Source organism: Bos javanicus, chromosome 21 (assembly GCF_032452875.1).
Source record: "Bos javanicus breed banteng chromosome 21, ARS-OSU_banteng_1.0, whole genome shotgun sequence".
Lineage (NCBI taxonomy): Eukaryota > Metazoa > Chordata > Mammalia > Artiodactyla > Bovidae > Bos > Bos javanicus.
Genome location: NC_083888.1, coordinates 27,671,044 through 27,689,151, shown reverse-complemented (window position 1 = coordinate 27,689,151; position 18,108 = coordinate 27,671,044). Strand labels below are relative to the sequence as shown.

At 54.3% G+C, this 18,108-nt stretch overlaps 1 protein-coding gene across 12 annotated transcripts in view; it reads right to left on the bottom strand.

Moving 5' to 3' along the window:
* APBA2 (amyloid beta precursor protein binding family A member 2) overlaps window positions 1–18,108 on the bottom strand; it is a 140,009-nt gene that overhangs the window by 9,234 nt on the left and 112,667 nt on the right. For 9 of the 12 annotated variants that reach the window (XM_061394630.1, XM_061394625.1, XM_061394632.1 and 6 more), the window contains 4 exons: window positions 11,554–11,699; window positions 10,811–10,846; window positions 8,810–8,896; window positions 3,313–3,498 (listed from right to left, as the gene is read on the bottom strand). In XM_061394630.1, coding sequence (XP_061250614.1) covers window positions 3,313–3,498; window positions 8,810–8,896; window positions 10,811–10,846; window positions 11,554–11,699 — 455 coding nt within the window. The remainder of the gene's footprint in view (window positions 1–3,312; window positions 3,499–8,809; window positions 8,897–10,810; window positions 10,847–11,553; window positions 11,700–18,108) is intronic. The other 3 variants (XM_061394627.1, XM_061394634.1, XM_061394636.1) reach the window with 1 other exon arrangement.

Below are 18,108 nucleotides of genomic sequence, written 5' to 3'. Positions count from 1 at the left end.
TGGGGGTGTGGATGTGCCAAAGTGAGGCCAGTGAGAAGTCTGGGCCCTTGCGGACAGGGCACAGGGCAAGGCACAGAGCACTTGCTTCTTTCTACTTCTCCTTTTCTAATATATATATACATAAATACATATATATATACATATATATATTTTGGCCATGTCACACAGCATGTGGGATCTTAATTCCCTGCTCAGGGATCGAACCCATGCCCCTTGCAGTGGAAGCGTGTAGTCTTAACCACTGAACCACCAGGGAAGTCCCCACGCTTCTTTCTACATTGATGGGACCATTTCTATGGACTGGGTTGGACCCCTAACCCTGCTCAGTAGCAGCACTGCACGGGCTAACACGCCACCTGCTGGTGTGCAGATGAAGGGCTTTGAGAGGCGAGGGTAAAGACCCAAAGAGCTGGGTAGCCAGGGGAGAGCAGTGCAACCCTCGGCAAAAACCTCAGGTCAACATGACCCAAAACACGTGGAACTGAGGGTCTGGCCCAAGTCCCATTCTTGCTCTATATGCTGCACGATTCTCAGGCTGCAAACAAATAAGCCTTTGTGAAAACCTGGGCTGGGCCAGGTAACAGAGCCAGAGCTTGGAGCCATCTGATGCTAGACTGCATGGCCTTCCCACATTGGGCCCCGTCCACTCAACAGGACCCAGCCCTGCTCACCCTTGGAGCAGCATCCTGGCAGTTTGGCCGCTCTGCTCAGAGGGAGGACAGAGTGTGCTCAGTCGCAGGTGTGGAGCCCTGCGGCCATCAGGTGGCGCCACTGGCCCGGACACGTGCAGAGCCTCAGGCCAAGCAGAGGATCCTGGCCTCCAGGAGGAGGCTGGTCTGTGGGTGGAGGGTGAGGGCGCCCGGGAGGCCCAGACGTGCCCTGATCCGCTGAGGTCTCAGGTTTGCTGACACTGACCACCCCCAGGCCTCTGACTGGGATCCCCTGACTAGGAAGGGGTTGAGCATCACTTAGTGCTCTCCCCTCTCACTGCCCTGAGCCTGCCCTTTGAGCTTTACCTGGACGGCACCCCACCACCTGGGGAGCTTCTGGGAAATGAGGTGGTACACGCCCAGGCTCCATGCGGCTCACTCCGGGAACCTCAGCATCTTCCCACCAGCTGCTGGCTGCAGTCTCCCATCCCCTGTCTGCCCTCGTCCTGGCAGCCCTCCCCCTGAGTCCCAAGGGCCCTCCCTTGTCCCGTTCCCCAGGTCACAGCCAGGGCCATGAGCCCAGAAGGTGGGCAGGTGTCATGGGCCTCCCTGGGGGGCAATGGAGGCTGACACTCAAAGGGGCCTCCTGCAGGTGGTGAAGGTGGAGGGAGGCTGCCCTGCCCCCAGCACTCTCACCTCTGCGGCTCATCTGTGCTGGTTTCCACTTAACAGAGGGGAAACAGAGGCTCTGAGGGGGCTGCCAGAGTCCTAGCAGCCATGTTCCATTTCCCCCTTCTGCTTGCACGGGACCCTTGGATACTTCACTCACCCTGGCAGCCCACCTGGTGGGGCCATCATCAGGGCCCGATTCTCCAGGGGGCTGCTCTATCCTCTCATGCCCCTCCCAGTCCATCTTTCCCACACACGTTCAAGAGCCACTTGGAGCCCCACACACTTTTGCCCTTGCTCTCAGCCTCCTCACTCAGTGAGAAACCAAGACCACAGCAGCACTAGGACATGGCAGGCAGCTCGGACACTTCCTGCTCCCGGCACAGGCAGGCTGTTCACCCGACTCACCTGTGTCCTGCCTCACCCCCATCAACCATGGCCTTTCTCCAGGACCCATCACAACCCCTCATGCTGAGTCTCTGAGATGCCTCAAGCCATGAGCTACACAAACATGTCCATGCAGGAGTCCACAGACATCTGTGTAAGGTGAAAGGAACATGAGTGTGCACTAGTGCATCTGTATGTAAACTTCCTCTCCTATCAACATCATTGCTTCAAAGCACTCGCACTTGACTTCAACTTCTTAGCAGAAACGTCACTGCCCCGACCCACCCTGCTCAAATCTGAAAACACCAGGACCCTACTCCACTGCTCCAGGTCCTAGACACCCTCAAGTACCTTGGTGACTGAGAATGCCCCTTCCAAGTGTCCACGGAGGGGAGAGAATTTATTAAAATTGTACCCTGCCAACAGCCACAAGAACAGCTCAGCACTGCCTCCAGGGTGGTCCTGAGTCAGATCTGCTCGGGGCGCCCCAGAGACCACTCTCACCTCCTGCCCTACTGCTCCCTTCCTCCGTCCCTTTCTCCCTCTTCTAGGCTCAGAAAGATGCTCTCATCCCACCCAACACAGGAGTCAGCAGGGTCATGGTCTGTAGTGAGTCTGTAGTATTTTAAACATCAGAATTAGAGCTGACCCCTGAACAAAACAAGGGTTACAGGCACTGACCCTCTGAACAGTCTAAAAAAATCCATGTCTAACTTCTAGTCAGCTCTCTGTACCCAACCAGTCAATCCTACAGGAAATCAACCCTTAATATTCATTGGAAGGACTGAAGCTGAAGCTCCAATACTTTGGCCACCTGAGGTAAAGAGCCGACTCATTGGGAAAGACCCTGATGCTGGTAAAGATTGAAGGCAGGAGGAGAAGGGGATGACAGAGAATGCAATGGCTGGATGGCATCACCGACTCAGTAAACATGAATTTGAGCAAACTCCACAAGATAGTGGAGGACAGGGAAGCCTGGTGTGCTGCAATCCACGGGGTCACAAAGAGTCAGACATGACTGAGCAACTGAACAACAATTTATAATCAGCCCTCTATACCCACAATTTCCCTGTGTCCATAGTTTGGGATCTGAGGATTCAAGCAAAATGGCCCGTGCAGCGCTGCAGCATCTACAGCTACACAGGTCTACGGGTAAGTGAGACCTCATGTTCAAGCCCATGTTGTGCAAGGGTCCCACTGGATTTTCCAGCTTCTTATGGCCTGAAACAGCCGTGAGCAAAAGCAGAGATGCCTTCCCGTTAGTAACCCTCTCCGTGCAGGGGTGTGATCCTCAACAGAAAAGTGAGTTGGGGCTACTGTATTTGGGAAGAACAAGATTTTGCTAAAGGACCTAGTCAGAAAGCTCCTCAGCCTATTTAACTAGGGTTCTGCTTACAAACTCCTCAAAAACTCATTTCATGAAGCAAAACAGAGCTGTGTCCATGGTCTCTGCAAATTCCAAGAGTGTTGCAAAAATCACTGCTTTTGCTGGGAGTGTCGTGATGGTGCACAGGATCCCCACCAGATACAAGGTTTCCTGGGACACTTCGGAGCCTTTAGGGCCCAAGCCGCTGGGAGGGAACATCACACCTGCACGTTTACTCACGTCCTCAGACTCAAACACGTGGCAGATCATCTTATACTGCTTCTTCCCCTCCTGGGCCCCAGGGGTGGTCTCGATACAGTCCTGGGAGGCGGAGCGCGGCATACGGCGTCTGGCCATCAGCACCACAATGTTCCCGATGTCCGCGATGTAGGAGATGGTGCGCAGGGCATGGTCCATCATGGTCTCCTGCCGGGAGAAGGAGAGAGGGCTTGCATTATGGGGAATGAGCCCTAGAAACACCCGAGATCAGGGGTTCCATCATGGTCTCCTGCCAAGAGAAGGAAGGAGGGCCCAGGTTACAGGGATCAAGCCCTAGAAACACCTGAGTTAGGGGTTCTCAGCCTCAACACTCCTGACATTTGGGGCTGGACCATCCTATATTTTGGGGTATCCTGGGACTTGTCGGGTGTTCAGCAACATCCCTGCCCACCCCACTAGACACCAGTGGCATTCCTGACATTTGGGGCTGGACCGTCCTGTATTGTGGGGTGTCCTAGGCACTGTAGGACAACCAGAAACATCCCTGCCCCCCCCACCAGACACCAGTGGCATCTCCTCATCCCAAGCTGTGATAACCACCCAGATTTCCAGCTGTAGCCACTGGGCCCTAAGGGAGAGAGTCTCCTTAGTGGAGAACCACTGACCCCATGGACAGAGCACTTTAGGGTGGTGATTCTTTACAGTCAAGGTGATCTGCCTTCACCTTAGCCTCACAGCTTCCAAAATGATGCTCATGGGCGCAAGATGTGGGTGGGGGTCCTGTTCAGGGGAAGAGCAGCAGCTGAGGCCTGTCCCCACCCAACCAGAGGCTGTCTCTGTCTGTCTGTTGAAGGGTCCCTTCCTTGAGAGGCAGGTGCCCGGCCTAGACTTCCTGCTGAGCTGAGGAGGAAGGCTTCAGAGCCAGTGTTGTCCAGGGTCAGTCCCTCCCATGGAGCTGAGCAGCCCAGGCCAGGCGGGGACCCCGAGGCAGCCCGCCTGATGCTGCTGGACAGGTCTCTGCAGCCCTTCAACTCTCCTCAGGGCCCTGGAGGGTCCATCGCTCTTGATGGCCTTTGCCGCCTGACAGGAATCTCCACGTCCCAGCAAGACTGCACACAGAAGCCCTGAGAATCTAACCAGCTGGTCTTTTATGCCTTTGTCCTCTTTCCATAAAAGAAAACAGGGTCCTTCTGTAGCCTCCATGGCCTCTGACTTCCTCCTAGAAGCCACTTTGCATTCCTGCCTCCCTAGCGCCACTATGATTTCTGGTCAAGGCTCTAGGGGGTAGGTTAAAACTATAGGAGCCCCCTTCCAGGAAGGGACGCTGCAAGGGGACAGGTGGGTGTGGTTCTCGGCATATCTCGATTTCTGGCCACTTTCAGAAACATCTGAATCAACCCCCAGGTGTCAGAAATGTGCTCCCCCGCTACAACTCCGAGTGCATGTCAACAGCCACCAGAGGGTCCTGCTCGGTCCCTGGGACAGGAGTGTGACCACAGGTGTCCCAGTCAGCCCTCTGCAGAGTGTGTGGGCAGAGAACAGTATGGGGTGAGCTGAGCTGGAGGACAGAAGTGGCAAAGCCCCATGCCCTTTGGACAGAGCCCCTCCCCACAGAAGGAGAAGACACCGACGGGAGGAGGAGGCCCATGGTGGCTGTGATGTGGCCAGAACACTAGAAGAGAACTCGAGGACTGACATGGAGAAAATGGGGCCTCGGGAAGAGCACAATGGGACAAACATCCAACAAAGACAGACACTCAAAACCACCGCATGGGCCTGCCCCTTACTCAGGAGGTAGGCCTGGCCAACAGGGGTCTGGGCAGTGGCTGCCCAGAGCATGGCCACGATGCTGTGGCCACCAGGATGGACAGCCCACGTGGATTAAGGCCTGACCTTGAGCGAGCAGGCAAAGGAAATGGTGACTTCTGGCCAGTCCACTCTCGGGAGCTGACGCCCCATCCCAGAGCCCCGATCAGACACCAAAGACCCAGCAGGAGGGAAGAGAGGAGGGCTGAAAGGGAGTTCTGAGCCTCCCCGTCTGTCCTCCATAGGGCCCTGCACCAAGCTCTCCTCTGAGAGTCAATGGGGCTCCTAGATGCTTGGAAACGTGTCCAGCCCTCAAGTTCTCAGGGATGGGCTCCGTTCCCAGTCCCAGGGGCTGCAGACCCCACAGGAGCATCAGGGAGAGGAGCCGGTGCAAAGATGGGCTGATGCAGCAGAACTGACACCATCTGCAGAAAGGCCGGCCCACAGGCGGCCCTCGGCTCATCTGGAAACCTGGACTTCAGGAGGGTACCCCACCCAACATGGTAAGAGAGGCTCACCACGCCTGAGGCATCTGGTCCAGTGAGCTCCAGCCTGAACCCCACTGCTATCCGGAGTCTGAGACTTTGGTGGGTGGCAGGCAGGACAGATGGCCATGTGACCAGCCCCCACAGAGGACCCTAGGAGCTGACGCTCTCTAGCTTCCTGACAACCCACACTTGACTCGTGCGGTCAGAGCTTGTGGCCAGAAAGTTCAGCTCATCCTGAGTGACCCCACTGAGAAGGACTCAGGGTTTCCCCAGGCTCAGCCCCAGGCATCCTCTTCTTTGGTGACTCTGCTGTGTGCCCTGGTGCTCAGTGAATCTCAGGCTTGAGTGCAACCATATGCTGAATCCTGGGAGGCCTCTTATCATCTTATGGACCCTGTGGTGGTCTTGAGGACCCTGACAGGTGGGTGGATGAGGGATGGGGCCAGAAGGAGGAGCTAGCCCAGACCATTTGCCCACAAAACATCAGGAAACAAAGTCCAAAGCGGTGAAGTGTCCTACACCTGACCCACTCAGGTAGCTCCCTGTTGTTGTTTAGTTGCTAAGTCATGTCTGACTCTTTGCAACCCCATGGACTGCAGCATGCCAGGCTCCTCTGTCCTTCACCATCTCTCAGAGTTTGCTCAAACTCATGTCCATCGAGTCAGTGATGCTATCTAAACATCTCATCCTCTGTTGTCCCCTTCTCCTCCTGCCCTCAATCTTTCTCAGCATCAGGGGCTTTTCCAATGAGTCGGCTCTTCACACCAGGTGGCCAAAGGATTGGAGCTTCAGCTTCAGTCCTTCCAATGAATATTCAGGGTTGATTACCTTTAGTATTGACTGGTTTGATCTCCTTGCAGTCCAACGGACTCTCAAGAGTCTTCTCCAGCACCACGATAAGACACTTGCTCCTTGGAAGGAAAGCTATGACAAATCTAGCTGCTGCTAAGTCTCTACAGTTGTCTGACTCTTTGCGACCCCATGGACTGTAGCCTGCCAGGCCCCTCGGTCCGTGGGTTTCTCCAGGCAAGAACACTGGAGTGGGTTACCATGTCCTCCTTCAAGGGATCTTTCTGACCCAGAAATTGAACCTGAGTCTCTTATGTCTTCTGCATTGGCAGGCAGATTCTTTACTACTAGGGCCACCTGGGAAGCCCATGACAAACCTAGACAGTGTATTAAAAACCAGAGATCACTTTGTTGATAGAGGTCCATCTAGTCAAAGGTATTTTTCCAGTAGTCACGTACAGATGTGAGAGTTGGACACTAAAGAAGACTGAATGCCAAAGAATTGATGCTTTCAAATTGAGTTCCCACCAGGTGGAAGGCCCCATGGGGGAACTTGGACTCAAAGGTCAGAGGGACAAGGCCCAGTTCTGGCTACCCGGGGACAGACCCATGAGGAGGAAGGGCCTCTACGATCGATCGGCAAGGGAAGGCCATGGTAGGAGCCACATCACGGTGTCGCTCCTGCTCCAAGACACACATGCTGCTGCCATTTCTGTCCCCAGACATCCATCAGGTTGTCCCACCCACTGGGCCTTGAGAAGTTAAACCAGCTCATCCACTGTGTAAGAGCCATCCTATGCCCCTCTTAGCTTCCCAGCAAGGACATGGTCCACACTAGGAGACAGCAAGGGAGGCAGCACACTGAGGGTGTCGGGAGCTGTGATCCACACTGTGGACTGAGGCTGTGTGCGGAATCGGGAGCCAGTGAGCAGGACCCTATGGAGCTGGTCTCCAATACGAGGCACATGTATAAACTCCTGGCTTTTAAAAACAGTACTGTCCAGCTCAGTTCATTTCCAGGGCCCAGGATCAATAGCCCCTCAGCATTGACAGGCACAGCCAGCACCCAGGTCTCATTTCTGTATGTCACTCCCCAGGGACATGAACCAAGGTTCCTTGGAGAGCAGCTGATTCTAGGCCTGAAGTGGGAGCGCAAGGAGGCCTAAGAACATCTCAGTGTCTCAGGAATGCCATCTGAGACCGAGGGCAGGGCTCCAGGATGGCGCAGGCAAGCACCCAAGAGAACAACAACGGTAGGGTTATGTGAGGTGAAAGTGTTAGACACTGAGTCATGTCCAACACTTTGCCAACCCCATGGACTATAGCCCGCCAGGCTCCTCTGTCCATGGGATTATCCAGACAAGAATACGGGAGAGAGTTGCCATTTCCTTCTCCATGGGATCTTCCCAACCCAGGGATAGAAGGTGGGTCTCCCACACTGCAGGCAGATTCTTTATCGTCAGAGGCAGCAGGGAAGCCCATGGGGGAGGATGGTTATAACACAAGTTTAAGAAAAGTTCAGAAGTCCACAGTGAGAAGGAAGAAAAGAAAAGGTGGGGGGAAAGGAAGCTCTTATACACAGAGCACATTAGACAGCAAAATTCAGAACAGAGTGAGAAAATCACTAGTTTGCGTTTCCGACATTGTAACCAAGTCCGACAAGGTCGTCCCTGGATCTGACACCACTGGCCACAGGGAGCTGGGGAACTGGCTGCTCACACACCTGGTGTCACCACCCGGACCACTTGCCAAGGGCAAGAAGCAGGGGGCCGTCACCCCGGCATCTGGCCAGCCTCTCCCGCTCATCCCCAGAGTGAGCCGGGCCCTCCACGTCTGTCCACAGCTGCCACTCTCCCTCCCTTCCTCCCTTAGGCTCTGCAAAGCTCATCCACCCGTGGCCCAGCTCACTCAGCTCCCAGCCCCCTCCATCTGGCTTTCCTGTTCCCACAATAGCAGGCTCATGCAAAGACCCAGGTACAGGAAGACTAGCAGAATTGAGTCAGACACAAGCTGGGCACATGGTTCACAGGCAGGAGATCTCAGGACCCTCCCCACGGGAGCACCGCCACCCTGGGGACCAAGGGTGGCCCGGGTCTCCGCCCTCCAGCTCCATCTCCCAGCCTGGTGCACAGAGGCCTCGAGAGGGCCGTTGGGAACCCCGAGGGTGAGCACAGGACTCCTGCTCCCCTACCCCCGGCTCCCCTTCATCATGTCTCTATTTCATGCCCGCTGCTGCTACACCTAATCACCAGCCTCACCCGCCCAGCCCGAGGCTGCTGCCCACCCCGCAGAGCTCACTCTATATTCCATGGCAGGGGCCAGGGGATTGTCCCAAGGACATGGTCTCAGCCCCGCAGAGGGGGTCTGCAGCTCGACCTGGCTCTCCTGGGAGTTCCTGAGTACGATTTTAAAGCCCCCCGTCTCCCCAGGCTCACCTGTGTGTCCGCATTTAACACCTTGATCCTCTGGGTGGAGATGAAGAGATCCACTTCCGTCAGCGTCTGGGCATCTCCCTCAGAATTCTAAGAAAGGATGGTGGAGACTGTTACAAACCTTAGAAAAAAAACTAACTCAGACAAAGGCCTGACAATCTCATGCAGGACCCCGAGCGCCCCTAGAGGGAGAAGCTCATCGGCAGAAGCAGCCATGGGAGTCTAAACGAGGGCTTCCGAGCCCATCTCTGCTAAGTGAGCTCTTGGGGCGGTTTGCACAGGACGGCAGGGGGACTGCTTCCAGGAGGCTGAACAGGAGGGGGCCAGATGCTAGGGGGGCTTGTGCCGCAGCATCCAGAGCGCAGCCCCCCACTCCAGGAGAAGCGAGCCTGCCTGCCCAACCTCTGGAACACAGCAGAAACACCAAGTCTGGTACTAGAGCTATATTTCTTGGATTCGGGATTACAAGTATCACCAGGAAAGGCGGGGGGACGGATTTTTCACACTGGTGGAAATGCATATCTGTATTTTCTTCTGGTTTAAAGGCACAGTCGTGTCAATGACTGTGTCAACTCCCCCGCCTTTCCCCCGCCATCTTCCAAAATCCCTTAGGGGGCAAGATCTCTACTAGAACGGGCGCTGCCCTCACAGGACACTGGAGAAGCCACCCCACAAATGACCGTCCTCTCCTGGGTATGCCCACTGTATGGCCGCTAGTGATGTGTAAAGGAATGTTCTGGAAGCTGAGTGCATGCTCAGGGGCTGGCCCGAACCAAGACAGCCGGTCACAGGGGATTCTTAATTACTCCTGTGCATGGCGATTACACTGGCAAGCCCCTGGGGTGGGGACTCTCTGCTGGGGACCCTGCTTCCTCACAGGGACCTTCCCATTGTTGTTGGCCTGGCCAGCTGCAGGCAGACCAGTGAAGGGGCCCTTGGCAATGACACTGAGCATCTTCCTGGCCAAGAGAAAGAACAATCCTTCATAGAGGTCATCGCTGGCCTTGGCTGGCCGCTGAGATCTGCTGTGCCTATGCCCAACCCCTCTGGGTTCTCTGGACCCAAAGAGAAGGCTGGGGTCCACACTGACCATCCTACTCCAGCTGCCCGGGATGGGCGTGCATCTCCTCAGGGAAAGCACATCCCCCTGCAGGTCTTCAAGGCCAGGCCTTCTCTGCTGTGGCTGGGGGGCACCCAGCACAAAGGCAGCTGGAGCAGAGGGGTGTGTGTGAGGTCCTGCCTTTCCTGCAGCTGAAGGAACCCAAAGAGGGGCCATTGGGCAGACAGCAGGCATCATGGGGCCGGAGGGACAATGTCTCACTGCAGCAGGAGGGAGCCCCTGGCAGGGTCCTTGGCCATGTCACCAGAATGTGGTGTCCAGGTAGGTACAGGGGACTGACTCTCCTGATGCCCAAGCAGAGCCAGTGCCCAGCCAGCTCCTTGGACACTGAGCATGGGACACTTCCTGAAGTGGGAGGATGGTTAGAAAACACCCAGCATTTACTAACCAACCAGACTGCTGAACAAAGAACTGAAGGTCGACCTGAGATTTTTAAAAGCCTGCCCACGCTCCAGAAATTTTCTCCATAGAGAAAGGGTCCCCTGGGCAGACAGCACTTCTCTTCATCCCGATTCAGTAAATTAAACTTAATGAGTCTTTAAATATCAGGGCGATTTAATTAACTCTGTACAGGGGGCCTAGGCACTGAATGCATCACATGGTCACATCAGAGCCACATTTTACAATGTCTACACAAACCAGCCACATCACACATGGCAGTGACCATGCTCTAGCTCACGGAGACTCAAAAAAGGAAATGAAAAAGGACAACAATTAAACGCTTCTGTGAGTGGGTGGTTTTTCACTCAAAAGTCTAGCACTGACCTACCAAGAGAACAGAAAATGGGTTTGACACATCATTTCTGCTCCTAGGGCCCTCCCTGCCCCCTCCCAGCGCACAGGACAAGCCATAGACAGACCCACAAACCCCACATCCTACACACCGCTTTCTTCTTGATTTTGGCAGCCTTTTGCATCCTCTGAGCAGCATGAAAGAGAAAGAAAAACAGGTGGGCACAAAGTGAGCTGGGTTGCTCTGCCCCCTCCTGACCAGCACAGGGGGCTCATGTCTGGAGCCCCTTTCCCTCAGCTGAAGAGCATGACCAGGATAGGGGGTTGGGCTGCAGGGGTACAGACGTCCACAGACCCCCCGACTGCTCAGAGGGGCACGTCCTCAGAGCACCCCTCCTCTCTCCTGACCCTGTTATCTTTGTTGACGAGGTCCTGCCCTCCTGCCTGCCTGGCCACACCCACACTTCAAACCCACACCCACACTTCACACTTCAAACAGCCACCCGGAGCTGCAGGTACATCAGAGCTTTTCTTGAGGTCATAAATTTAAATAAAACATATGATTTTGTTTGTTTGTTCACCTTTCTGCAAGGACTCTGGCACTATAGATACACAGACTGTCAAAAAGGAACTAGAGGCTCCACACACACGTGACTTGAACACTTTGGCACAATCACATTTTACAAATTGCATGTCCAGGGGGCCCAGTGGCAGGTCCTCGTTAAGGAGCCTCTGCGCCCCCAGCCCCCATCTCCCTCGGCCCTGCCAGGCACCTCAGATGCTCCCGCTCTTGCATCCAGGGCTGGCAGGCGGGTCACAGCTGGATAGAAAGCCATGTCTCCCACCCCCTCCAGTGCTCCCTGTAGGGAACCCAGCTGTTCTGGGCCTCCCATACCTTGACCCGGCTGACAGCCTCCTGTGCCTGCATCATTCTGATGTTTTTGGATGGGTTCCGCTCTGAAAGCAGCTGCGTGGAACCCAGGTAGTTGGCTGCAAAGATGATCCCGTCGATGAGGTCTTCTGGCTCACAGGGCCCTGGAACTGAGTGGGGACAGCTGTCAACTTCTGAGAGCACGCAGGGGCAAGGCAGCAGGGCCAGGGGCCTTTGGGGGGAGGGTATGGGAGTCCTGCCCCCATCACCCCACAGCACACAGAGCAAGTAACTGCACCCCAGCCAGGAAACCCTGCACGCCCCAGGAGGACAACGCTGGGCCAGGCAGCTGTACCTCAGATACTCAGGCCTCCAAGGAGATAGTGGTGTGCTACAATCCCAGGGCGCCCTTTCCCAAACATCTCCTGATCAGCCCTGAGCCCTGGGACTCCAGACAGCCCACGAGGTTTCAGTGATGGGAATGCCCACCAGGCTCCAGTTGTGTGCCCTGGGGCTCCTGCAGGCCTGCAGCCCCTCACAAGCTGGTCTGGCTCCTCCTGCTCCACACGCCCCAGTCCAGGCTGGGTGACGTGGTCTCTGTTCCACCGGCTGCCTCAAGACCAAAGCTATCAATAGCAAGATCTTGAATATGCCATCTCTGAGCTGTTTAATGTGGGAACCGGTGGCCTCACTTGGCTTTTGAGAACTTGAACATGTTGGCTAGTGTGACAGAAGAACTGAATTTTAAAATCTATATGCAATCCTAATTAACTGACATGTCAACAGCCACAGGAAGATGTGGTCTGCATCCTGGACAGACCACTCCTAGAGGGGTTCCAGCTTCTGCCGGTGTCTCCACCCCAGATACCCGGGGTCTGTGGACTGAGTGGGGGGGGGCACTGAGCAGGTTGACACCCAAGACAAAGGCGCCACTTCACTGACCCAACCTCAGGCCGACATTGAACTCAGGGCAGGTCTCCACACTTACTCTGCAACGTTTGCTCTCTTTAAACCTCAGGAGAAGAGCCTGCATGTGTGTCTGGGATGCCTGGAGGAAAGCTGTAAGCTTCACTCTCACTCCAACAAACCAGCTCCATGGGCTTGAGATCAAAGCTCCAAAACTGGTCACAGTGAGTGCCCACTGGCCTGAGGACCCATATCTAGGCTCACCCAGCAGACACACACACTGGGAAACCACGGATGACAAAGGGACGACTGTCTCTTCACACCAGAGCAGCGGCTCCTGCAATAAGGCTGATTCTACAATGCACTTCAGAACAAGGTGAGGGTTCTGAAGTCTAAGAGGAACCTAATGTTAATAGGGGGTTTTCTGGGTGGCGCTAGAGTTAAGAACCTCCCTGCCAATGCAGGAGGTGCCAGAGATGTGGGTTCGATCCCTGGGTCGGGAAGATCCCCTAGAGGAGGGCATGGCAACCCATTCCAATATTCTTGCCCGGAGCATCCCATGGACAGAAGAGCCTGGTGGGCTACAGTCCATGGGTCACAAAGAGTTGGACATGACTGAAGCAACTTAGTATGCACACATGCAATGTTATTAGGTCCTGACTCAGGAATGCCCCAGGTCAGTTTCCGTCCTGATGGCATAGAACTGGGGGCCCTTTCTCCCACTGACCCTGACATCCTCCCCTCAACAGCCCTCAGAGGATGTGCGTGGGGCCCCCATGGCTTCCTCCAGGAAGCTCTGATTGCCTGTGTGGAAGCCTCAACCAGATCCTCTGAGAGCGGCTCCACAACCAGGGGTCAAAATCAGGCTGCTTATTGCATCTCAGGTGCCTTGGGCTCTGCTCTGAAGTTGAACAACCTTGTCCCAGCTGGGCAGGGCTGGGGGTTCCAGGGGAGGGGTGATGGGAGGGGGAGGGGTGGTGGAGGGGTGTGATGGCAGAGGGATGGGGAGATGGGGGAGGGGTGATGGGAGAGGGAGGGGTGATGGGAGGGGAAGGCACTGGGAGAGGACCCCTCCTTGTCCATCCATCAGGCACCATGGTCCTTGCTCTGCAGATGAACAACCTTCTTCCAGCTAGGCAGGGCTGGGGGCTCCAGGGGAGGGGTAATGGGAGGGGGAAGGCACTGGGGGGTGGGGAGGACTCTTCCCTGTCCATCTATCAGCCACCTGGTCCACACACAGGCACATCAGGCCTGTCATGACCCAGGCAGAGGCAGAAGTCATTTCCAACGGAGGGAACAGGGCATCCAGCTCAGGCATTAATAGTAGCCTCCACCCCGACCCTCAGTGCTCCTGACTGGGGCACTTCCGTTTTTACCACCTCATGCCTCCTGTGCCCCAGTGAGCATGTCCCCAGGGTCCATCTTATTGGTGAGTGAAGTGAAAGTCACTCAGTTGTATCTGACTCTTTGTGACCCCATGGACTATACAGTCCATGGAATTCTCTAGGCAAGAATACTGGAGTGTGTAGCCTTTCCCTTCTCTGGGGGATCTTCCCAACCCAGAGATCGAACCCAGGTCTCTCACATTGCAAGCGGATTCTTTACCAACTGAGCTATCAGGGAAACCCTTGCTGAGCAGTAGATGGCGTCACTCTGTTCTCAGGGAAAAGTCCAGGTGGTCCCAGGAGCCCTGGGGTCATGCTTGCCCAACACCCCCAGACAGTGCTCAGGGTCTGGTCCTCAGCAAGTATGGGGTAGGTGGGGGGATCATGTGATACTCCGTGCCCCCCATCCCTGGGGATGGAGATAAAGCTGAAGTCTCTGTCTTTAATGCTCCACTTGCCAGTTCCCCAGGGTGGTCAGCTCCTGGACCTTTTCTGTCTCACTCCACACCCCAGAGTAGCCTTACTAAAGGCTGGCCCCATCTGGGTGCCCACCAGATCTGGGGCCCATCAGGGGGCACAGACTTCTGATGTGAAGTCACCCGATTCTAGGCTGCGGGGTCCACCACCCACACCCATGGACCACCTGCTCCCCGGGGAAAGGCCAGTGAAGGACTGGGGGCTTTGTTACAAGGCCAGCAGACAGTCCCTCTCCATGAGGGGTGGGGGGGTCATGTCACTCCTGCCTTGCTCTTTCTTCAAATAGGAAACAGTACACACACACACCTCCCACATCAGCCCGCCATTCAAACACCCACTGAGCCCCACACGCATTAGGAAGCACCAAGGAGTGGCCAGTAGGGAGAGGGCGGGTATTTCAGCTTCACAGACACAGCTCTCAACTCCAATCACCAAACGCAGGAGCAAGGATTAACCAGCTTCATTCTAAGGCTGAAGCAGCTGGCCCTGCGTGTTTGAGTATAAACTGTCCTTATTTTGTTCAACTCCTGAACAAACACACAGCTGAGCCCACTAGAGGGAGACAGAACAACACAGGATCAGACAGAATCTGTGTCCCCAGAAGGAATTTCTCCTACTAACTCCCTTTGCATGATGCACATGTACACGCATGTATCAGAATGCTGCTGCTCAGCCTGGATATGAGAACAGGTGCCTGTGTGCTCCCTGCTGGAGGGAGCCTTTGTGTGAAACACCCGCTGGGGAATCAGAGGCCCCAGTGGCTTCTCTGAACAGGGAAGGGATGGGAGGTGCCCAGAGCCATGTCTTGGAGCCCCCGGCCATGCTACCTTGGAGGGATTATCCTAAAGGGAGGGGGTGGACAAGGCTTCCAGGGGCATGGCCCCAAGTCATCTCATTCAGCTGTGCCTGCTGCCCCCGGAGGTCGTAGAGGGGGTGGCTGGGGAGGCCAGAGCACAGCCTCAGATGGGAAAGAGTACAAAAAGCTGCCAAGTGCAGCCCCCAGCCCAACACACTAGATCCCCTGCTCCATCAAGCCCCCATCAGACCTGTGAAGCAGACTTCAGTGTTCTAGTTTTACAAAGAAGGACAGTCTACATGGAGTCAAATATTTTGCCCAAGATCACTGTCACTGATCCAGGCACAAAGCATTTCTAAGCCCCTCTCCTCAGCAAGCCACAGAGGGAGAGGAGAGAGCTCCTCAGGTTGAGGCAAGAGCAGGTGCAAAGGCCCTGAGGTGGCACAGAGATGTGCAGATTGCTGGAGCAAGGGGTGGGCCAATGGTTAGGACAAGTGAGGTTGTAGAACAAGTACCAGCCAGATATGAGAACTCTGGGGCCACACTCAGGACTGTCACTACAGGGTATCCGTCAGGAAACCTTTGCAGAGTAACTAAGGCAGCAGACAGGCAAACAGCAGAGAAGGAGGGAAAAGAGCTGGGAGGTTACTGCAGCAGTCCTAGCAAGTAAGTGATGATAATGATGGTGATGATTATAGTGATGATGGTGGTGCTGGTAGAATGAAGATGATGATGGTGGTGGTGGGAGTGGTGATGATGGTCGTGTGGGATAGGACAAATGGATAGCAACAGACTGATTCACCCAGGAGGTTCAATCAGCAAGACCTGGAAGGGGCCTGGAGGAGGAAGGCTGGCAAGCCGGCTATAGACAAGGCTGGATGGATGGAGCTGCTATTACTCCACTGAGGAGAGAGCCCTGGGAGAGGGTAGCAGGGCTTCTGAGGAAATTTAGTGGCAGGAGCCCAGAGGCCCCCAAAAGAAACTCAGGAGTCCTGGAGAAGTGCATGTAAAGTGCTGGGGAAGTGCCAAGTAAAGCTGCAGGCATTCTCTGTCCAGAAGCCCTTCTCTATCTAAAGTAACACACACTTGATCACCAGGACACACCCACAAGGCTGCTCATTGCTGTGCCAACCATAAATTCCAAATTGAATAACCATCAATCCATCAATTCAGGGGCAATCCAGGGGTGCTGATTAATACCCCATCATACAGCCACATCATTGACATCCTGTGTTGTCACCTGAATAAGCAGGTGGAGCTACAATTGCTGTCTCTGCCAAGAAATGAAATCTACCAAGAAGTGAGGGAGGAAGTGCAGATCCAGGTGGCCAGTGCAACATCTAATTTAAGGAAAAGGTCTAAAATCAGCTACACTTCAAAAAAATATTTTTTAAAGTTCTATATATAGACTTACATGGGCTTCCCCGGTGATGCTAGTAGTAAAGAACCCACCTGCCGATGCAGGAGACATAAGAGATGTGGGTTCAATCCCTGGGTCGAGAAGATCCTCTGGAGGAGGGCATGGCAACCCACTCCAGTATTCTTGCCTGGAGAATCCCATGGATAGAAGAATCTGGCAGGCTATAGTTCATGGGGTTGCAAAGAGTCATATTTGAATTGACTTAGCACATACATACACCCAGAAAATTTCTGGCAGGATTCATAAGAAATTTGACAGTGGCCTCCAGCACAGAGCGGGATGAGGGGTCTGGGCCATACAGATAGAAACGGGGAATGCACACAGGGGTTTCCAGGGTAGAAATAATTTTGCATTCTTATGACACTTGGCATGGTCCAAGCACTATTCAGAAAAAGCTTGACAAACCTCTACTAGTAAATAAATGCCCCAGTTTTAAAACATGTCCAAGCCCCATTCACACTGACCAAATGGAGTCCTGGAGACAAGATTTAACATGGTTTTGTCTGTTTCTAACAAAGACAAGACCAGGGGCGGCAGCCGGGAGGACCAACCCCACGTCCAAGGAGCGGTGGCTACGCAGGCCCAGGAGGGCCTAGAGGAGCTATCCCACGTGGAAGGTCGGGAAGGGCAGTGGTGAGGAGATACCCCTCGTCCAAGGTAAGGAGCACTGGCGGCGCTTTGCTGGAGCAGCCGTGAAGAGATACCCCACGCCCAAGGTAAGAGAAACCCAAGTAAGATGGTAGGTGTTGCAAGAGGGCATCAGAGGGCAGACACACTGAAACCATACTCACAGAAAACTAGTCAATCTAATCACACTAGGACCACAGCCTTGTCTAACTCAATGAAACTAAGCCATGCCCGTGGGGCAACCCAAGACGGGCGGGTCATGGTGGAAAGATCTGACGGAATGTGGTCCACTGGAGAAGGGAATGGCAAATCACTTCAGTATTCTTGCCTTGAGAACCCCATGAACAGTATGAAAAGGCAAAATGATAGGATACTGAAAGAGGAACTCCCCAGGTCAGTAGGGGCCCAATATGCTCCTGGAGATCAGTGGAGAAATAACTCCAGAAAGAATGAAGGGATGGAGCCAAAGCAAAAACAATACCCAGCTGTGGATGTGACTGGTGATAGAAGCAAGGTCTGATGCTGTAAAGAGCAATATTGCATAGGAACCTGGAATGTCAGGTCCATGAATCAAGGCAAACTGGAAGTGGTCAAACAAGAAATGGCAAGAGTGAATGTCGACATTCTAGGAATCAGCGAACTGAAATGGACTGGAATGGGTGAATTTAACTCAGATGACCATTATATCTACTACTGCGGGCAGGAATCCCTCAGAAGAAATGGAGTAGCCATCATGGTCAATAAAAGAGTTCATAATGCAGTACTTGGATGCAATCTCAAAAATGACAGAATGATCTCTGTTTGAGTAATCCAAGTCTATGCCCCAACCAGTAACGCTGAAGAAGCTGAAGTTGAACGGTGCTATGAAGACCTACAAGACCTTTTAGAACTAATACCCAAAAAAGATGTCCTTTTCATTATAGGGGACTGGAATGCAAAAGTAGGAAGTCAAGAAACACCTGGAGTAA